The sequence below is a fragment of the Ananas comosus genome, linkage group 2, assembly GCF_001540865.1.
Source record: "Ananas comosus cultivar F153 linkage group 2, ASM154086v1, whole genome shotgun sequence".
Taxonomy (NCBI): Eukaryota; Viridiplantae; Streptophyta; class Magnoliopsida; order Poales; family Bromeliaceae; genus Ananas; species Ananas comosus.
In genome coordinates, this window is record NC_033622.1 from 16,219,196 (window position 1) to 16,242,265 (window position 23,070).

Genomic DNA, 23,070 nt, shown 5'->3' on the forward strand with positions numbered 1-23,070 from the left:
ATTAGAATTTATAATTCGAAATGTGAATTTGAATTTAAAATTTAAAATTTAAAATTAAATACAAAATCGAAATTTGAATTCCAATTTAAATCTAAATTCAAAATCAAAATTTAAATTTAAAATTTAAATCTTAAATTAAAAATCTTATTTTGAATTTATAAATTTAATGGGTTAATTACACCATTGGTCTCCAATCTTTATACTGTTTTTCAATTTGGTCCCCAACCTTTCTTTTTTTTGCAATCCGCTGACATAGCGCCACCATGGTGCTGACACGACGCCTCCGTGGCGCTGACATGGCACCTCTGTGGTGTTGGCTTAAATGGGCCAACATCCTGCCCTGTGGCGGGAGCCCATGTGGGCCGAGTCATGTTCGAAATGGCGTGAGGTTGGGTTCGGCCGAGTCATGTTCGAAGTGGCGTGAGGCCAGGTGGGCCGAGTCACAATCGAGATCCGTGGGCGCTGTTTCTGTACGCTTTAAGTGAATTGATTGCGTATTTCTAACAGCTCGAGCTTTTGGGATTAATGGTTAGCGCCAACGATCCGACACGTGGCACTGACATGGTGCTGACGTGGCATTTTTCGTCAATTTTATTATCTATCTAACGGCTGGGACTTAATTATAATGAAATCAAGAGATTAAGGACTTGATTGCAAAAAAAAAGGTTGGGGACTAAACTGAAAAACGGTGTAAAGGTTAGGGACTAATGGTGTAATTAACCCTTTAAAAACCTACACTTTGTCCCCTTGTAAAATGAAAAATGTTCACAGAGGTACGGTGTGAACTGTAATGACAAAATGACCATTTTACCCCTCACCATTTTCATCTCCTTCATCCTCTTCCTCATCAGCCGCCTCGATGGCGGCCGATCGTCCGCGATTCATGCCTCGATCGGCCGTGGTTTCTCTCCATTTTTTTCTCCACCTGCTCCCTTTCTCCTCCTGCACCCTCGTTGCCCCTCGATTTCGGTGACAGTGGGGAGGAAATCGAGGTGGGTGTGGATGGAAAGGTGGGCAAGGACAACGAGGGCGAAGGCGAGGCCGTAAAGAAGGGTGAGGGAATGTTTGTGGGCGCGGACGGAGATGTTGACGAGGGCGAGGCAGTGGAGGAGGGCGAGGCGGCGAGGCGAAGGAAGGCGAAGCAACAGGAGAAAGGGCGGAAGGGTATTTTTGGCATAAAAAATATATAATAATATTTTTTTAACGGAACCCTAACAATTCACTAATGGTAGGGGGTAAAGTGAACATTTTTTATTTTACAAGGGGGCAAAGTGTAGGTTTTTAAATGACAGGGGGGGAATGTGAAAAATCAAATTTTGAGGGAGATTTTCTGTAATTTAGCCAATATATATATATATTATATATATATATATATATATTATATATATATATATAATATATATATATATATATATAATTATATTATATATATAATTTTTTGCATTTTTCGATATCTTTACCTAGCAATCGAAGGATTTTAAAATCAATAATTTTAACAGTTGAAAATAAAAATCCTATAAAAAGTGGTGATATAGCACTAAATTTCGATCAGAAATATTGATCTTGTTGTAGATAGTTTAAAGATTTTGTATCAAAATTTCATCTGATTTGAATACTTCTACACATTAAACTTGAAAACGGCAGATATCAATAATTAAAATTATTGATTTTAAATCATTTCGATCACTAGATAAATGATATAAAAAAATCGCAAAAATTATTTTCTAAAAACTTCAAATGCACTAGATCAAAGTCTAACGGAGCCGATCGTCGATTTGAAAATTTCATCATCAAAAACGGCTCAGGAGCACGAGGCCTCGTGCTCCTGAGAGCACAGCAGCCCTGCTATATATTTATATATAATATAATTATATATATATAATATATATAATATATATATATAACGTTTGATGGATCAATTTATAAAATGGTCAATAGTGGAGGAGTCGCTCTGCATTTTTCACCCTTTTCCCTCATAATTTCAAACCCGAGGAATTTGGGGGCGTACCGTTCCTAAAATCCTGCGCACGAGCAAGTAAACTACACCAACAGAAAGAACAAGAAGAGGAGACGCAATGGATCCGAGCGGCGACGGATCCCCTCCTCCTCCTCCTCCGGCGATCGTCGGCGCCGCCGCGGTGGTGCCGTACGCGCCGTTCCCAGCTCCGCCGCCGCCGAGGGAGGCGTTCTGGGCGGAGCAGTGGCGGGAGGTGGAGCGCACGGTGGACGTGAGGGAGCACATCCTCCCCCTGGCCCGGATCAAGCGCATCATGAAGGCCGACGAGGACGTGAGGATGGTCGCGGCCGAGGCGCCCGCCCTGTTCGCGCGCGCCTGCGAGATGTTCATCGTCGACCTCACCTTCCGCGCCTGGGCCCACGCGCACGAGAACCGCCGCCGCACCCTGCAGAGGGCCGACGTCGCCGTCGCCGTCGCCCGCACCGACGTCTTCGACTTCCTCCTCGACGTCGTCTCGCTCCACGACCACCCCGCCCCCTACGCCGACTACTACATCCACCCGTAGATCTCCTCTCTCTCCTTTTTTTTTTTTTTTTTTTTTTTTGGTTTTAAGTTTTAGGGTTTAGTAGGCATTCTCATCCCCCTGTTTTGCTCCTTTTTTCTTTTTCTTTTTGGCAATGAATATAGGTAGTTGAAAATTGGATTGTCTTCTTTTTTCTTTTTTTTTTTCCCCCCTTTTGCAGCACGAAAATGTGTAGGTTTTGGCCTCTGAGGGTTAGCTTCAGATTTAATGGGCTTAGATTGAATTGAATTGAAGACCTTTCTTTATGTGCGTAGTAGTTGCAAATGGCTCTATTACGAAGAACACGAGAGAAAAGGATTTGTAAAAATGCTCATTGCTTCTGTGGCGGCATTGTACGAATCTTTCTTGCATATGCTTAATTTGATAATTTCTCGATTTCTTTTAGTGTCTAGTTATGCAGATTCTCGGAGGTTATTTGTAGATTCTGTTGTTTCTGCTATTTTCAGATAGATTGTGTGTTTTGGGAACAATAGATAGATGAGAAGCCTCGTGAGCAGCTCTGTTTGTCACAGATTGAAAGATCAAGAACTGCTACCTACTATAGTAGCACGCTCATTAAAGGATCTGAAATTAGAAATTGAGCTTCTGTGTAAAATGTGGTCTTTGGAAGACATAAACGACCAAAAGTGAGAAGGGCGGGAGAATTAGTTAGCTTCCAGTGTCGGTGTTTCGTGCTTATAACAGAGCATAGCCTCCAGCATAGAAATTTTATATGAATCTTTGTTTTAGGTATTCGTGATCTGTTAGCAAATCGAAACACAGATAACTTTATCAGTTTTTTTAATTTTGTATTCTACTCCTCTTGGCTTGTATTTTGTGTTTGTAGGTTAACCGTTGTTCTTAGATTTTCTTCAGATTTTATTTTTTAATCTCCAATAAGTATTGTTGTTTGTTAGGTAGCAGATGTTTACTTTTTTCTAGAGTGGTCCGGGTGTTACATAGTTCAAGCTCCAACTGCGGGGATTTGGATAGGTTGAAGTTGGTAGCAAATAAGAAAATAATGAGGTAATGAAGATGTTTTTTTTTTCTTTGAAATAACTCTTTCCTAAATTTTATTTGACCAACTTTTTTTTTTTTTTGCCAACTTAGGACAAGAATGAGAAAAACGATGAATCGTTTATCATTTTTAGATTGTTATTATAGTATAATTTTTTTTTTGTATGGATTGTTGGAATATTTGTAAGGTTGTTAGGATTGGATATGAATTATTGAAGTTTCAGTTTGATTGTATAACTAGGTTGTTAGAATTTTTTGAATTATTTAGATTGTATTTTATTTGTTGAAATTTTTATCTAGTTGCTAGAATTCTATATAGGAAATACAAAGAAACAATGAATGCTTTTGTTTCCGAAGAAAAGATGTTGAGTTGAAAGAAATAGAATTATTTGATCAATAAAATTTTACTAGAATTAGTTGACAAATTATAAATTTTAAAAAAAATTATTTGAAAAAAAGTCCACTAATGGTGGTTAAGCGATGCTATATTAGTTCATTTATTTTTTCTGCCGAATCAGTAGGCTATTATTAGCGGATGAATCATTAGATGCGTCAAGCTCTAATAATTTTCATAAAATTAGCTTCGATTTTCTTGATTAGCTTAGAACTCTAATCTTCAGTCTCCACTTAAATCTTTCTCTAACTATTCTAACTTTTCCCCAGTTTCATGGTGTTATGAAATTTGGAGTATTGATGATCAATCATTCAACGTGATCAAGTGATTTAGCCATAATAACTTCATATCCAAATTTCCCGGAGCGAGTGGCTTCACAAAACTACGCAGTTAACAGGTACAATCCATATCTTCTTTCCTGTTCTTTTGACGAACCAATAATACACCAATCAACCGTGCAAGAACAGAGACATCTTACTATTACAAACATATATATATATATATATATATATATAAACTAAAGTTCCTATACACTGAACTACTACGTGGAATTACTCTCCCAGTGACACAGCTTCCCACCAAAAATAACGATTACTGTTTCAAACACAAAACTCAAGCATAGTGACATGTTAATATTAAAAGATATATAAATGGCAAACCTCACAAAAACCCAAAACTTGCTCACTTTTGACGTCACAATATACAGCAACATACCCCCACAGCAGAACATGTACTTCAGATAAATATTGCAGTAGAACAGGCCCTGGTGCCGCTCGCCCATCAGCTATCTAAGGCCGTTATCCAGCATATCAACCCCCCAGTGTGGAACTACATTTTCTGCAGTTCTCAGAATATATACTGGTGCTGACAAATTTTCATTCTACCCCCTGGTCTTAGCCCTCTTCATGCCAAGCCCATTGTGGAATGGCGAGACCGAGCCAGACATGCTCGACCCTTCTTCACGGAGCGTTCCATTAAGCATGGCGAGTTCACGAAGCTGCTGCTGCTTGAAGAAATCATGTGATTCATCCTTCATAAAAGAGTGAAAATGAATTGATAAATTAGATCATATATTGGATACTAGATATAAATGGCAAAGAATAATGAAGCTCAAAAGATGGTGATACCACAGGCTTTAGCAGTTCTTCGAGGATCTCATGAGCTTGCATCAGACGGGCGTCAATGATTTCTACAGGTAGCTCAGCTTCCACCAGTATGTGAAGAGGTTCGTTCAGATGTTCATACCCTGGCTTGCCTCTCATCAGTTCCTCCTACAGAAATAAGCACAAATTCCAGTAGCCAAGGTGATTTCAGACTGTTCAGTAGAATTTTGTTTTCATATTCGGAGTAGGTTTGCACCTTTCAAAAGAAAACATATTTGTAGTAGGCTCTCTTATAAAACTTTTAGGTAGAGATACAATAAAAGTGCTCCATCCAGGATAAAGCAAAGCTGGAAATTTATGTCAGTCAGTAAAATGCATAATCTGATAATTTTTTTTTTTGGGTAAGAAGTAATCACAATAAACTATGTCACCGAATAACTTTATACACAGATGTATAGACCCAGCATGTATTGTACTACCCAAGTATCTTTTATGTCTTTGATTGCATAAGAATGGCCACTATATAAAATTTTATACATCATTATGCACGCCTAAGGATCCTGATTGACCCAATTTCGTTAACTCTTATGTTATACGAAGATCATGCAATGTGTAACTACTTTTATTTCTCAAGTCAATACAGGAGGGCATCTATAAATGATGCAAGCGCATTAAGCATGAATCATCTAAACATTATTACCCTAGCTGGATCTTTGATGCTGCCTCGACCTCTTATCAGAACACGGCAATCAGTAGTTGCCTCCACTCGCTTAAGAGAATTTCCCCTGGGACCAAGCAGTCGGCCAACAAAGTTGTACTACACAAAGAAATAACAGAGTATCATAATGTCTGATAAAACCAGCCCAGAAACATAAAAAAGCGGTGACTTACTGTTGGGTATTTGTCGACAGGAATATCAATTTTGATTGTTTTCTTCACAATGAGACCTGAGGAGCTACCTTGGGACCCGAGCCAAGAATGTACAGAGGAAGGCTACAAAACGACAATTTATGCATGTTACATCTAAATTAACTTGAAGGAGCCAAAAGATATTCGAAATTTGTTCTTAGGATGCAAATAATACCACAAGAAGGCCTTCCACTCAAAATTCTTTTTACGCTCGTAAGGCATTGCACTTATGAAATCTTTAGGAAAGAACAATGACATCAACCATAACATGATAACTTACATTATAATCAATGGCAACAATATGTCTATGCTCTAGTGACACATTAACAAGGTAGAAGTGAAGGCAAACAATATATGTATGCTCTAATGACACATTAACAAGGTAGAAATGAATAAACAATATATGTATGCTCTAGTGACACATTAACAAGGTAGAAATGAAGGTCAGTCCAAATTTGCCAAACTTTACATCCTAAATATTAACCATTACAGATTTCTGCTTCTCTATTATAGTTAGTTTTGCTGCATAATCTGTGCAATTGAAGTTTAAGACAAATGATATGCACTAGGTGTATTCTGTTAATGGTGAGGTTATGTTAATGTAAAGTAAGGTCTACAAAATTTAATCAGCAAGAGACTACTTAACTTAGAATAGTCCAAATATTTTAAACACTCTAAAGTTAGAAAGCCCGCAGTTATTTGGATATATTAGGTACAACAGAAACATGTAAAATCACTAGGCGCTGAACCACAGTATAAAAAAAAAATTGTCAGGAATGTAAGCAGTCCAATAGAAATCTAATTAATTTAGGTTAGAATGAAACCTATAGCAAGCCCATGGAGCAGTAAATTAGGTACCAAATGTTAATGGTTAGTTTCCGTACTTCTGATTGAAATGCTGAAGCCCAACTGTTCATATCAGCTGCTCCTCCGTTCGAAAATAATCCTCCAGTAGTTAGTGGGCTACCATGTTCAATCCCACTTTGATTTAAAATAGATGCATTCTCCAACAGTTTGGAAACACGCAAAATTTCTGCTTCAAGATGTCAATTTCAAGCATAAGATGTACCAGTTAGCAGTTGTTAAGATATTAGTCATCAGTAACTGCACAGATTTAGTGGTTAGGGCGCCAAGAGATTCTTTTAAATTGAATGTATGTAAATTTTGCAACCAAGTAGCCATGAATAATTATTCCTCATGTTTAATGTCAAAAAAAACTTTTGTAACATGCACGTACTATTATATGGAACTACTAATAAAGTACCAAAAAAGTCTGATTTACTACATACGGAAGAAACTTAAAATAATTTAGAATTCAAAGTTATTCAAAACTAATGCTTAAGGCACGGCCGGAGCTTTCCCCTCCGTCTTGGGAGTTTGAGTCTCCAAACGAGTGTACCAGCCTGGGGTTCTTTGACTCTTCGAACATATATTTCAAAGCTTCACTATTTATAGTTTCCCATGTAAATTAAATTAGCCTGATGAACATTTTTCAACATTTTACATATATAAGCTGTTAGTGAAAACATAGTGAAACTAAAATTTGACTCTAAATTATGATAAACTCTAACGGACTAATCAAAAAGGTAGACTGTGCTTGTACTTTCCTATAAGGACTTGCTTGTGTAAATATCACCAGCTGTAAAACTTGGAGAAGGAAAAATGAAAGACTAAGTCATACAATTAAAATCAACTAAAGCACTATCATCATCCTCCATAGAGACATACATGATAACCACAAATTTGACATCGTTTTACAAATAAAAAGGCATCAAGTCCTAATTTGCACAAGCAAATTATGTTTCTACTGCATAAAGCTTAGTTTCAAAATCTGATTTACTTTGTATTAGCATGGTTGGAAGGGCATCTGGTGTCTTCTTAGAACATGTCAAATTTGCAGTAAATCTAATGGCTTTATTAGGAGGGTTACTCCATCTTTTGCATTTAAAATATACCAGATTCAACAATTACAATCAAGTTTCCAGCCCTTAAGCTGAACATGCTGCATGCTACCACATGGATAATGCTCGCTAAATACTTAATGTGGTTTTATTTTAAGACGAAATCAACCCTAAATGGTCTTCACATTTGTTGACCTGACTATAGCCTGCAGAGGTATAGCGAACTGTCAACAATAGCAAATCATAAGTCAGTACGAACAATGTGAAGAATTAATTAGCCAATAAACAAAGTAGAATGTCGGGTCTATCGGTGTTAATATAAATTATTTTTTAAACTCAAATATGTATTAGCTGTAACTGTTTCACATATTTCCAGCGAGTTAAAGGATATAGAAGATGTTGCATTCATGTTCCCTAGTAGGATTAGGAAAAGTAAAAACGCCTCTCTTAGCGAATAGAGAGGTATGTTTCTTCACTGACAATGAGCAATTAAAATGTTAAGAGCCCAGCGATTTAGCTTTCAGGAAAGAGCCCACTTTCATCAGGCAAAAGGCTTAGCAGCTTTCAAAGGGGTGGATGCCGCAACTAACCAAGGGGATTAATGAGCTTGGAAGAGTAGGGTCATAGTATCTCTCTTAAATTAAAAAATAGCTGTGCATTAGCAAACATGAATCTCTATGGATAATATGCAATCAAAATGAGCTTGAAAGGTGCAGTATGACAATTTGCCTTCAAGGAGGGACAGAGAACAAGGATTGTAGAGACCATTCATATCACAAACCACACTTAGAACAGAGAGGATCACTATTTCAGAACAAGAAGGAACTGCTTCAGTAAAGAGCAAACAAAACCCACTTAGTGGTAACATACAGCTCAAAAAATCATCCGACCTTTCACACCAGCAACATGTCCTATAAATACTCTTCCAGAAAAGTAAAAGGACAACAAACCAGACAGAAAAAAAAGAAAAAGAAAAATGGGAACCACGCGCTGTATCACACCAAGACATTGTTGTCATAGATTCTCCTCACAAAGGGATATCCCATATGGCCACAAGAATGAATTCAAAATAAACAGTGAAAATTGAGAAGCTAATAATTGAGATATTTATTTTGCTTCTGAATCTTAAGCTTACCCTGATTTAACAACCGATAACAATGAGGAAGCACCGGCACAAAGGGATTGAGCTTGTGACGCTCTGCAAACAACTCCGCAAGATACCTATCAAAACACTTCTCACAGTTTATAAATCTATCATCGAATCAAACAATACATAAGTATTCACACACAAAAGTTTCAGATCTTGCACAAAAGAAGCATCCAAATCAATAACCATGGTATAATACGCAAAGGAAACGGAATATGGATCTTAGATCTCAAATTACGTAGCATAATTCGACTCTATCATGAAAACGAAAAAACAAATCTCGACCGCGTCATCGTCACGTAACTTTTAACGAGAAAGAAACGATCGAAAGCTTCTAGATCGAATCCGATCGAAATCGAAATGGATCGAAACAACCTAAAACATCAGATCATGTAGAGATCCAGCAGTTATCGAGATCGAAGAGCGAGATTTTGGGGAGGGGGAAGAGGATCGTACTTCTCCTGATCCGCGACGAGGCCGCTGGCGGCGGAGCGGAGGCCGGAGACGTGGGGAGAGTGGGGGCCGGTGGAGGGAGAAGGGGAGTAGGCCATGTACCTGCCGGAAGACATGGCTCCGGCGGGATCGGCAGCGAGGCTCCGGCCAGGTTAGATCGGCTCCGGCGAGATCTAGACGAAACCCTAGAAGCTTCCGTGTGGTGTCGATGGGGGGAGGGGGAGAGGGAGAGGGAGAGAGAGAGCGCGAAGTATTATGAGGGAGAAGTAAGATGAGGACGATGAAGAGGGAGAGCGACACAGTGAGAGGCGATCGTCGTATTATCACACTGTTCACTGCCTTAGGACTACGTAAGGATTAAAAATCGTAGGCGAAATTTCAAAATACCCCTTGTACTTTCACTCGTCTGTTGATTGCACCTTGCACATTTTAGTTTAAAAAAAAACAAAATAAAACAAAAACACAAGGAACCTTTGGTTTCAAAAATCTTAATTTTCTAGCAAGAAGATTGAATAAAATTTTTTAATTAAGAAAACTTAAAACTTCTTGTACCCACTATCAAGTTTTTAACCAATTATGCTAAGTACTCTTAGTTTTTCAGTATTTCTAGAAATGTAAAACAACTTCAATCATCTTTTTTAAAATTTATTAATGTCCACTTTTTAGTGTTTAATAACCATTGAACTAACATTCAACACATCACTTAACTACTTCGGTAGTTAATCACAGAGTTTGAGTTTTAAATATCCAATTTTAAAATTTAAATGGCCATTTATATTTGGGATTAAGAGTTTCATACCCCTCTATCCTTTAAAAAGATATTTTAGGTGCTTGGCTTATTTATTGAATTAGATAATCATTTAAAGTTTAAAAAGCTAAACTAATTAAATGACATAATTCTAGTAATTATTTTGATCAAGCTTCTCCTAAATTTTTGTTAATATTTCATAATAATTTATGGCAAACTTGATTGTTAAATATTTGGTTGTTTTTCAATAGTTGCAAAATTTTAGAAAATAAACTAGTACAAAATCAATAACTTACCTGAATTGAATGATTTCTTAAGACAACAAACGAAGCAATGCCTAAACGCCAAGTTCACAAGTGAACTATAGTGAAAGATGATGATTTTTCATTTCAAGTGAAGAAAACGAATACCAATGAAAATATCGTACATTATTAAGCTTTTTTTTTGTAGCTAATGATCTGATGTTGTTTCTTGTGGACACAACTATTGTTCTGAAACTAAATTTTTTTTTTTTTTTTTTGAGAGAGAGATAGGTAGCATGAAACTAAAAATTTTGGGTTTTTATTGCAAATAGCCCCCTGACAAATTTTATTTGTAAAAATAGCCCCGTCCAAAAATTATTTGCAAAAATGGCCCTGCCCATGCCACGCCAGCGCCACGTCAGCGCCACGCGGGCAGAGCGGGCCTAGGTGTTTAAGTTGAATACGGTGAACCATTCACCGTGTTCAATACAAAATTTTTGTATTGGACACGGTGAATGATTCACCGTGTCCAATACAAATACCCCAACAATGACTAAGTTGGAAGTATTTGTATTAGACACGGTGAACCATTCACCGTGTCCAATTATTTGTATTGGACACAGTGAATGGTTCACCGTGTCCAATACAAATATCTATTTTGTATTGGACACGGTGAATCATTCACCGTGTCCAATACAAATAATTGGACACGGTGAATGATTCACCGTGTCCAATACAAATACCCCAACAATGACTAAGTTGGAAGTATTTGTATTGGACACGGTGAATCATTCACCGTGTCCAATACAAAAATTTTGTATTGAACACGGTGAATGGTTCACCGTGTTCAACTTAACCATCTGGCCCAGCCCCGCCCGCATGACGCCGACGTGGTGCTTGCGTGGCGAGGCCAGGGCCAATTTTGCAAATAAATTTTTGACAGGGCCAATTTTAAAAAAAAAATTTGTAAGGGAGCTATTTGCAAAAAAAGCCCAAAAATTTTAACCAAAAATTTTAACCAATCTAATTAGTAGAAGAAACTTGTAATTACTTATAATCACTTGATACAACTTCAATCTTATAAAATAGATTAGAAATCAGTATTTGGTAGCAGTGGCATAAAGATGACAACATTTTTTTTTGGGCTATCTCCAGACTCTCCTCTTCTTCTCTCTTTCTTTCTATATTCTTCTCTAACCTTCCCCTTCACCATTTCCTCCGGCCAAAATCTGGCTAATAAGCTTGAGTTTTCTGTCCTTTCATTCTCTAAATTTTTTTACTTATATTTTTCTTTAGGTTTTACAATAATTTAGTTTTTTTATCTCTTTTTTTTTTTTTGCTACTCAGGACTTTTCTTCTCTTTTTTTCAAGGACGGGATTTAAATAATTGTTTTTGTCTATAGTATTCTCCACACTTGATCGATATATTTCTTTATCTCAGATTGGGGACTGTCATTCTTTTTTTTTTTTTCTTTTATCTTACTTTGAATATATTTCTTTTAATATATATATTTCTTTTATTCTTCAAAATGGTGTACTAAAATAATCAAAATTTACTTTAATCAAAATTTACTTTTTAAATAAATCACCTATGCCTTTAGCATAAAAAAAAACAGCCTCTGTTTTTTCCTCTCTCCTGCTGCTTTTTTAATTTACTTTTTGTTTTTGGGTCATATAAATAGGGGGTGATACCATGGCACCCATGTGAGAAACATGATGATGATTTTTCAAATAAAGAATTGGTAGACAAAGCATCATGCAAATCGTTCTTCAGAAAATACAAATCAATCAAACTCATGAATTTGATATTTTGTCTTTGCTTGTTATTAAAGGAAAAGAGAGTAAGTAAGATGCTTTGTTTAATTAGACTATTGATTCGGGTTGGTTTGTCCCCATCACCACAGCTGTTTGTGAACAAGATATAAACCACCTTTAATTCCCACTTGAAAAACCCAAACAAAAAAAAAAACTAAGAAAAAAAGGTTAGAATCTTATTTCTCATTCATGTTGTCATTTGTAAATTTATGACTCTCTTGGTTGCCGGGTGGCTTTCTACAGGTGTATATAAGTTTGACACGGCTGTTTACGGATGGTGATACATAGAAAATCACATGACAATAATAAGATGCTCTTTAGCTCAAGTAAACCTAGATTTTTATAGGTGTAAAAAAATTTATAATAAGGTTAAATTGATATGAAGATTAACATTCAGAATTCTGACCCCAATAAAGACCAGAGACTTGCCCTGTTACTGTGATTCTGTTTAACATTTATCACAGCTAAGATTGAAACAAGTTATTACGGTTTCGTAACTAATTATATCTAATTATATCGATAGCAAAACTAGCAAAAATAGTTGACCACATGATTTTACGCATAACGACAACTGTTTCACAAACTTTTTTTAAAAAAAACAAAGAAACCCAATTAAATTCACTACACAGGTAGATTAATAAAAGATCCTGATGGGAATCATGCACATTACGAAATATTGTGGGCAAATTGAAATAGCTCGCTTACACAGAAGATAGCGAAAAAGGAGTGATGACTCAGGCAACATTCGACACTTAGGTGCTAGAAAGGGGTTATTATTGGTGATTGGCTGGTTGTTTTGTTCGCTTTACAAGATTCATTAACAAATTAGCCCAACAGCTCCCTCCATAAAGTGGTATTATATTGCCCCTTTTTAAGTGATCATTTGCCCATCTGGGCCAACAAGATTACTTCTTCTCCTACAAGATGTCTCAGAATAGGCCTCACCAGATGATCATAAAAATTAACAAGGAAACACAGGTAATGATTAGGATATATGTAGAGATTCGCCCAAAAAAAGAAAGAAATAAACAAGGACATCAAAGGTAAGTTATGTCTTTGGCTTGAACATCGAAATTTCCACCGCATCATTAGGCAACAATTTTTTTTTGTTGTACCAGGCGTAGATTTGCACCAAGAGAAATAATTATATGTTGCAAAGCTTTTCTTGATTCCTTCATTCGTTTGGCCTCTCGAGAATGAAAGATAACCAAGCTCACATACATATAAAGGCTAAGGAAGCATTTGGATTAATGTGATTGCAGTTTAACCTTAGTTCAAGTTTAGCACGGATAAAAACATTAAGTTCTGCTGCTAAACGCAGTGATAGAGAGGAGATCCATACCTAGCCATGGACCATAATTTGGATTTTATTTTCCATGAAAGAAAACTTCATGCAGTTCTAATGGAATGCTGCCTTCAACAAAATGAGTCTACAGCCAGGCAGTGCATCTTCGAGGCGTCGTAATAATCAACGACGGAATTAATATTTTTACTCTCACTAAACTCGATTGATAACTAAATAGCAATCACATCAACCCAAACACTCCCTAAACCAAATTATATGAGCGATGATGCTTGGCACCAACATCAGGATCGAAATTTTCCTCTTCGCAAGACACTAAACAAAAAACCACAAATGTTTTTTTATATCACCTATGCCCAGCCCAGAATATACCTCTCTACAGCATTAACATCATAAAAAGGGTGAATTGTGTATCAAATATACCTCTCCTACTGTTTAAGGGCTTCAGTCTGTGTCAGCATCTTCAGTCTCAGCATGATGGCCACAGTCATCGGGGAATGCTGGGGTATTCGACACGAGAACGGCCTTTCCCTTGCAATCAGCAGAAATTCCATCTCCACCACCCAGTTTGCCTTGATCGACTTTCTGCTGGTGCTGTAAAACTTTCAACTGGGTCTCCAGAAGCTGGAAAAGATGTTGAATAACGTAAACTTCATTAACTGCTTTATAGTGAGAGACGAATCAGTAAACTGAGTGGGAACAGAAGCTGTATTACCTCAATCTGGCTGCGGATGTAATTTTCCTGCGCCTTCAACAATGAAACTTGTAGCTCTGAACCACTGGATTCAGGTGCTTGGAAAGGTATAGAAGCGGAAGGGTGTCCGTTTAGTTGTGAAGGTTCAGTATGGCATGATTGCCCATTAGTATTTGGGTGCTCACTTGACAGCTTGACCGCATTATTTGGTGTCTCCATTTGCGTCACATTTGTTTGAGGTCGCAAAGGATATCCTGAGGGCCTTAAGTGAATAACAAGAAGAAGAGGTTGGATTAAGAGAGCGAAAAAGTAAAGGCAAGAGAATTCAGTTATAAACCAACTTTCTATGTGGCTTTAGATAGGAAGAGGCATACCTATAAAACGTATTTGTCGGAGGATAAACAAACGACTTTTCATATGCAGAAGCAGCCAATGCAGCAGCTTGAAGCTTTGCCTGAAGATGGCTTATATTTTCACCTGCTGCACCTCCATCTGAGGGTTGAGGAGATAAGCCTGTCGCTGCCGGTCCTAATAAAATTAAGTTGTTAGTACTTCACATGAAAAACCTATATCAGTGAGGTAAAACAGGAGGATGTTTACCAGAAAAATCTACATCAATGAGTTGATGAAACACAATAGGCACTAAAAACTACTAAATTCCATCTAACCAGAACAGTTTCAGGTCAAACTTGATATTTTCTTGTTAAAAGAAGCTCAATTGGCAATAGAAAGCCACTGCATGCCAGATATGATGTGATTTCAAAAAATTAGCATTTTAGATTCACAAAAAGACTAACTGCATGCAGTACAGGTAACTCATCATTCACAGCTCAATCTTTTTTCCTGAAGGTTTCAGCTTATGGTTCATCAAAGAAAATCTATGACTGACCCATCTAACCAGGATATCTAGCAGGATAAAAGAAGAAGAAACAACAAAGATCATAACTTCCAAATATTCTAAAAAGGATGGACATATAATATGAATAGTCTGGCTTTTACGTCTGTAAATGACCACAGATTGATCTTTCGAGCATGTCCAGAGTCCAGACCAATACTACCTTTGTCCTCGACATTAAACAATGTTACAGTTCCAAAGGGGCAAAGAGATCAAATGCAGCACATTCTTCTTTAATATTAAAACCAAGGATTAAAATGCCCATCGGCACGGGTCGTATCCACCGCGCTGTATCATGCCAGCAAGATATCGGCGCGATACAGCTCCCATGCCGATGGCACAACTCAAAAGTCAAAACCCTCTATTTTGAAATTAATAAATAATTTTCTCAATAAAATTCAAAAGATTTGATAAAAATACATAATAAATAATTGACATATTTTGTTGCTAAAGAAAATAAATATTTCATGCCATCACGTGTAGGGCTGTAGGCACATATATATTTTTTGTGACCGACACGCATCGGTATGGCCCGGCACGCACTGTGCCGTACCGTGCCAGCAAGTTTCCAACACGACTCCGTGCCACGGCACTTAAATTCTTAGTTAAAACTGCCAACGAGCTGAGTGGAACTGAGTCATTGACTCATAAAAATTTAAACTTTAAATTTAAAATTTTGAATTTAAATTTAAAATTTAAAATTTGAATTCAAAATTAAAATAAAATTTTAAAATTTAAGTCTAAAATCAGAATCAGATTGCAAGAAGCAAATTTTAGCTGCTTCTAATTTTGGGACTTGAAAATAATAAAATTGATGTTAAATATAAGAACCAAATTCTGAAAATGAGATTGCCAAATGGTCTATTAAGCTAAAAATTACTTTTGAGTCCAAAATCACNTTGACGCTCCAACCATGAACGCAGACAATGCACGTGAAAAAGGTGTCCACATAGCAGCTTTTTGGCAGTCACCATCTCCTCCCGGCATATAATGCATGTTGCATCACTTCTGTCTCCAAAAATAGGTGAAAACATTAGCTATTGTAGTAGTTACATACTAACACAAATTAGAAATGAGAACGATAATTTAATTAAAGGGCTTACGCATTAAGCTCCTCAGGGGTTGCATCTGGGAAGCGTTCATTCATATTAGATGTGATCTTGCGGTAACGAATATAGTCAGCAATACGAATCCTGAAGTTGCGGAATGTTTCATACAGTTCACGGATCAAGTGCAGCGGGATACCATAGTTCCTAATATTAGCATTACCAACGAAAATAAGTCATTTACGATTAACACTAATTGCCAACAATAATTTCGATGTTCTAACAAGTTAAAAACGTCCGGTTATAGCAAGTGAACTTAATTGTTAAGTATGTTGATCAACAATATAATCTTCATATAGCTAGACACATCAATGAAAGCACCCATTTGTTATTCTTTTTTTTCATTTATCTTATGTTGTGAAATTAAACTTTATAATAGTAACCAATGTGGTGAAAAAAATAACTTAATCTAATCAGTTGGTAATGATACTTCAACAATACATTATTTAATTTGGGCATCTAACCCTGTGGTTGAATGTTCGTGTGTCTAACAACATTTACATCTTCGAAATACCAACAGTACCAGAGACTTTCTAAAAAGACGATAAGATGAATGCCTCGTTCCATATGTATTAAGTATAGAATCTATTTACAATGCAGCCGATCAATTCTCAAAATCTCAGTATGCTTACAGCAAAGTTTGGTCAGTGATGATGCACTTAGTATATGACTAGCAAATGCATACTTCTTGTAGCAAACAACATATCACTAAATACAAAGATTGTGCAAGATGGTATAGCAAGAAGAAGATGTACTTTAACCATATGACACTTAAGTAACATTTATAACGTATTTTGATAAATTTGATTACGTAGAATGCAATGCATGGGGGTTGTCATCATACATAATAATAATAAAAAAGTAAGTAGCAAAGGCATAAGACACTTACACAAAGATCACAAGGAAAAAGAATATATACAAAGACAGGTGCAGGAGGTCGCGAACAAGTTCCAGGTAAAATGTGTACACAGCCTTTCTCTCCCATTGCCCTTCCATAAGCATGTCACTTACATAGAAAACATACTTGACAAATGTTGAAACTGTTGTTGTAGCCAGAATTGTGTATCTGAAATGAATTTTCACTCACCATATTAAACATGAAGTCAAAATAATTACATAACATTCTTGGAATGAAGTCCACAGGTCATTCGATACAAGTTGAGTAACTAGGCAATTCCTAGCAACAGTCTCACTAGGAAATACATATTCTACAAGAATACAAATATAAAGAGAATCTTGGTGCTTGAGGCTTCTCCATCTTTGCTAATGGCTCCAGAACATCATTACCCCCCATAAGAAGAAAAAAAGTATCTTTAACAGCAAATGAAAGTCTAATTTATTAATCAAAACAATATTATTTAGAAAAAAAAATCAATTAGTACCCAGAGGTATGAACCAGGGGTCTATATCGCAGATTACCATGGATTGCAGTATGAGTATAGTTTCATGATATATCAACAATCTTTATTACTTGTTACTGCTTTATAACATTTGAATGCAGGAAAACTCTTGCACATAAAACAAAAAACCAAAACAAGAGCAGTAAATAAAGAAAATTAGCACTTACTTTCAGAGTTCAAAAAAGAATGATACACAAACAGATCAAAGTTGTAATTCATAAAAGTCTCACAGTTCTGCATATCCCTTATCATCATGCTATATAAGATGATGAAGAGTTTTCATAAAGAATTAGTTGAACAAATTGGGATTTTAGAGGGGTCAACTTATTTTATAAAATTACAGATAAACTGCAGCATACGGATAAATGACATAGAAGCTTTTTTCAAAAAAAAAAAAAAGAAAGCAAAAAGAGGCAAATTGATCGATTGACTTACTCAAATAAAAAGAAGAGTGCAACCGATGCCTGTCGGGTTCGTATGAGAGATTTCAAGGAGCTGGACAAGAAAAGGCAATCGATGACAAGAAGGAACCCCATAAAAGAGACGATCCGCATGTGAGAGAGAATAGGGACAGATGGGGTCGTCTCAATATACTCAACCCTCTTCTGAGCCAACCAATGCAAAGCTTTAATCAGTAGCAGAGCAGTTACCATAGCAAGAAAGGTAACTGAGAAGTCCTGACGGAATATGGTGACCGCAAAAAGGATCTCCATCACCTCCCTCCAAGATTGCTCATTAAGCCTTTCGACCTCTGCTTCACGAAGGGAGCCGAGGAACAAACGCTTTACTAGTTGCCACATTATGCACATGATGACCAGACCCGTGTTCAAAAGAAGAACGAAGCAGATCTTGGAAGTCGAGAGGTACACCATAGCCGGGTAGAACTGCCCTCGGCTGCTAAATGCATAATAAATCGCCATAATGGTCGCTAAGAAACTAAATCCGGCGTATGTTTGGAGCTTCATCCTTTAAAAACAGGAAGCTTTGCCAATGATTTTCCGGATTTCAAATTGAACCCAATTTTCTCCACAAGAAAATTACAATGACAGCTTTTCTTTTAGACACCTGGAAAATTGAAAAATTGCACAACCGTAAGCAACAACATATAAAGAACTATTCAACAATATGAAAAACCTTCAATATGTAATCTTTCTCGCAGCTTAGAGATGAAGTTATGCGAAATGTAAACCCTAAGTTCTATTGATCATCTTCTACCTTATTCACCGAAACAAATCTCCCAGCTCAATTTCTGAATAATTTTTTTTAAAAAAAATTCTCCTCAAAATTGAAGGATAAAGGAGAGATTTTGCGAAAGCAACCACTAATTCAGCCCCAAAATTCAAAGCATGCCAATAAAAACCAAGAATTACGATGAAAAACCTAGTCGAAAACGAGGAGTGTCGATTGAGACGGAGACGAAACCCTAGAAACCGGTCCAAAATAATGGAATCGGAGATTTGGAATAGGAGAGAGGCATCACGTAGATCATTACCTCAGCAAAGGGTTTCCGATGGTGATCCGAGCGAGGATCCAAAAATCGAAAGCTCCGCGCGACGAAACGAGGGAACGAGAAGGAAAATGGGATTAAGGACGGTGGAGAAGGTCTACGCTCGGACGCAGGAGTCTACTGCGTGTCCCCGCCAATGGAAGGTAAACACGTGTCCGATCAGGGCACCGGACAAGGACCTGATTTGAACCCAATCCAATGTCTCTGGGCTCGGTGCACAGTTCCCGAACCGGAAGCGAGCAACAAAGCCTACCTTGTAGGGGTTTTTAGTTCAATAATCCACTTCCAAAATTTTATTTTAAAAATAAATCTATTAAAATTTTATTTGTTGATATAGTCTTATAAAAGCGGTGAATGATTCACCGCTTTCTTTCTTTTTCTCCCTTTTTATTATAATTTTATAATGGTAAAAGCGGTGAATGGTTCACCGTTTTTATTATTTTTAGAAGTTATGAATACAGTGAATGATTCACCGCATTTAAAGATCTATTTTTATAATTATTTTTTTAAAAAAATTATTTTTATAATTATAAAAATTGATAAGATTGGTTATAAAAAATATTCTACCTCGTACCCGTGGCTTTGTAAATAAATTTTTAATATTTTTAATTTAAAAACTTTATGACAAATTAATTATTTATTATAAATAGAAATTTTATCTAAAATGTCAAATAATAAAGTTATTAAAAATTTTTAACTCATATGGTTGAAAAACTTTAGATCGCAGTAACTAAAATTCAAAAAAAAATTAACTAATAAAAAAAAAGTTTAGCGGTCTATTTTAGAATAACCTCAATAGTAGACGAATTCTCTCATATTTAAACTTCATTTCTATTCGTGTGTTACCGTATTAGCCTATAATATTGAGTTTGGATCCAATTAATTATTGGATCCTTTTGATGTTCTAGTTGGATCCAAACTAATGCACAATTTTAGGAATTAAACCATTGTCATAAAAAAAAACAATACAGTATCTCTAAGTAAGTAAGTAACTTTGGCAATTGCCCTTATTACAAATAATGAAAGAATGCCCTCGGCTCGCCTGCCCGCGCCACTCGCACATGCGTCCGCGCGCCGGCGCCCGCTCGCCCACCCGGCCCTGCTCGCGCAGATCGCGGGGGCCCTGCCGTACCATTTAGTACCCACGATTCAAGAGTTATATAGATTGTTATAGTCAGGAAAAAAAAAAGAGAATAAAAAAAATAAATGTCGCCAATCACTTTTGCTTTCCGAGTAGTGAAAAATTCTAGAATGCAACGGGTTTATTAGTGACGTGGCATAACAAACCAATCAAATTAATCCTTTTAAGAATATATGTCCCATCATGATTGTAAAAAAGTATTTTTATTTTACTTTTGTTTGAAAAGAAGGAATGTAATTGGCTTGTTATTGATGACGTGGTGCAAGTGTGACAGTGTAGAATTCCTCCCGAGTAGTAGTGAGATAGAATTTAAGAAAGTAAAAAGGTAGATAACAAGAACGTTTTGAGTGAATACTAGAGCACAAGCAGTGATCTCTCAAATTGCGAGTGATTCTTCAAGTAGATGATTTTCTCCGCTCTTCATTTCTCAATGGGTACCTGGAATTTACATGGGTAAATAAATCAGGTTCAAAATTCTTTTACATTGAAAAATCAAAATGACATCGACAATTTTGAAAAAATGTGTGTATATCCAAAAGTTGTTTGTGTGTGCACACAAATATGCGCACTCTTTGATTTTTGATGCACGGAACAATCAAATCTTTGCCAACAAAGATCAAACAGTAATTTTGCTTTGTTAAGAGAGAAATTTAGGAGTTTTCAATCAAACTTGCAATTTACTTTTGGCCACACAGAATCTTAAAATAGAGGGTACCTTTCGTTCTCTACTTTTAATCTGCAGGTAAATAAATACACAGTATAAATTTCCAACGGAACAAACACTGCACACGGTTGTAATATGTATTACGTTCCCTCTTGCAATTACTTTTTCAAGCAAACATAATTCAAAGCTCTACATAAATGGAAAAGAATCAAAATTTATCATCCACAATATGCAAGGGGGAAAAAAAAAAATCAAAAAACCTTGCGAAAAAAGAGAGTATAAAAAAGTCGCACCTACAAAAAAAAGAAAAAAAAGAAAAAATAAGTTACGGTGTCAGCCGCATAGGATGAACTTGCAACAGGGGACGACGACTCCGGCGACGCAAAGCAGGGCGATGGTGACGAGATTGCGCGAGACCCACGCGATCGGGCGCCACGTAACCTCCACGCTGGAGCTCTTCATCCGCTTCGTCGACGCGGCCGCATGCGGTTGCTTCGACAGGTCGAAGCTCGCGCCCTTCATCCGCAGCTCCTGCATGCACCGCGCGAGCGCCCTCCCCTCCCCGCGCTCCCTCGTCAACCTCCGCGACGCGTCCCAGTAGCCCGAAACCCTAGCGTGCACGGCGCACGCGAGCACGAGCGAGGTGGAGAGGGAGAGGGCTGCGGGGACCCACCACGTGTGGCGGCACGCGCGGTGGGGGAGGTGCGCGGAGGAGGCGAAGAGGAGGGTGAGGGAGAGGCCGTGGAAGGCGAAGAAGAGGGAGGAGAGCTCGAAGGCGCCGCGCTTGGCCGCGTCCATGCGCGACTCGAGGGCGGCGGCGCGGCGCCCGTGGAGGTCCTCCTCGCGCTGCCACAGCTTGAGGAGGAGGAGGTGGCCGGGGCTCTCCGAGATCTGGGTCAGCGGGTGGTGCTGGATCGCGGCGGAGGCGGCGACGATGCTCGGCAGCGCCGGCGACTGCGGCGGAGCGTCGCTGGGGATTTCCACGACGTGCGCGTCTCTTGGATCCGCGGCCATTGGCGTGGATTGGTGGACGAATTGGGAAAGAATCAAGAAAATGGGGATTTTTATTTTTTTTTTTTGGTGGGGGGTTTTGTGGGTTCTTCTTTTCTTAAAAAAAAAGAAAAAAGAAAAATGGGGAAGTTTGGAGTTTCTGGGGTTGCGAAAAGGAAATTATCTGAGAGGGGGAGATGGGTGCAGGAGTGGAAGAGGAGAGATTGGGTTTGGGGTGTTTGGATTGGAGGCGAGATAAAGGGGAAGGCGATACTGGGAGTTCGGAGAACGTACGCGAAGGCCCAACGGTCGAATTTTTGTGGTTTCTCATCTCGTGCTCCAACGGTCAAATTTGGTAATACGGGATGCCGAACCGGCGGCAAGTTTCTCTTCTTCTTTCTTTTTGCTGCAATTTTTTTTTTTCCCCATGATGCTTAAACTTCTGGTACTACAATTTCGTATCTAGCAGCTGAAAAAAAAAAAAAAATGAAATTCTGATTGTTTCAAATAAAATTATATATTCAACCACATTATAAGAACACTAACATCAAAAAATAAAGTTCTAAATTATTATAATTTTATAGAAAAAATATGTGGTTTTATATTTTACAATCGTAGATAGAATTGTAGTATTACAATTTCATTAATCTACGAACTATTCAATTTGGGTTGCAGGCTTGCAAGATTGATGCATTAACACAGGACATGTATCTGCAATTTATCCCATGACCAATCCAACATACGAAATGAAAACGACGAAATATACCTGCAATTTATTCCATGACCGATCCAACATACGAAATACATACTAACATCTGGTGGAAAATAGAATTATCTCGCGTAACATAACACGTCCACAAAGTAAATCACCTACCAAATTAGCCTCAGATATGTGTCAGATGAATTCAAGTTAGTGATTCTCATTCTAGTCCTTTGGTTTGGGAAGTTCAGGTTCCCAATTTGTGGTGGAATGGAAATAACACAAATCTTCGGAAACCAAATCACCTGCAGAGACGTACCACAGCCATCTATTTTGCAGCCCTGCTACCACTGTTGCAGCTGCTGGACATTGCCGCTGCCGCCTCCAATTCCTCGTGCGCCACCACCCAACCAATGCCCACA

The 23,070-nt window shown here is 37.6% G+C and overlaps 4 protein-coding genes across 4 annotated transcripts; 1 reads left to right on the forward strand and 3 right to left on the reverse strand.

The window, feature by feature from the left end:
• On the forward strand, positions 2,072-2,522 carry LOC109706956 (nuclear transcription factor Y subunit C-6-like). Its single transcript, XM_020227985.1, has one exon. The coding sequence runs from the start codon at positions 2,076-2,078 to the stop codon at positions 2,520-2,522; it is 447 nt and encodes a 148-aa protein (XP_020083574.1). The 5' UTR covers positions 2,072-2,075.
• On the reverse strand, positions 4,321-9,775 carry LOC109706761 (KH domain-containing protein At5g56140). The gene is made up of 7 exons (XM_020227738.1): positions 9,447-9,775; positions 8,979-9,064; positions 6,827-6,975; positions 5,925-6,026; positions 5,734-5,850; positions 5,058-5,201; positions 4,321-4,960 (listed from the first exon to the last, which is right to left on the reverse strand). Exons 1-7 carry the CDS (start codon positions 9,557-9,559, stop codon positions 4,811-4,813), a joined length of 861 nt encoding a protein of 286 aa, XP_020083327.1. The 5' UTR covers positions 9,560-9,775; the 3' UTR covers positions 4,321-4,810.
• LOC109706760 (ERAD-associated E3 ubiquitin-protein ligase HRD1-like) lies at positions 12,925-19,251 on the reverse strand (the record flags this gene model as incomplete). The annotated part of the gene is given in 9 exon segments (XM_020227737.1): positions 12,925-13,866; positions 13,975-14,175; positions 14,267-14,507; positions 14,620-14,773; positions 16,040-16,148; positions 16,244-16,393; positions 17,136-17,312; positions 18,082-18,711; positions 19,139-19,251. Coding segments are annotated over 7 exon segments (1,541 nt in total), but the record flags the coding sequence as incomplete, so codon positions are not given.
• Positions 20,620-22,379, reverse strand: LOC109706728. Its single transcript, XM_020227701.1, has 2 exons — positions 21,288-22,379; positions 20,620-20,732 (listed from the first exon to the last, which is right to left on the reverse strand). The coding sequence occupies exon 1, from the start codon at positions 21,970-21,972 to the stop codon at positions 21,292-21,294; it is 681 nt and encodes a 226-aa protein (XP_020083290.1). The 5' UTR covers positions 21,973-22,379; the 3' UTR covers positions 20,620-20,732; positions 21,288-21,291.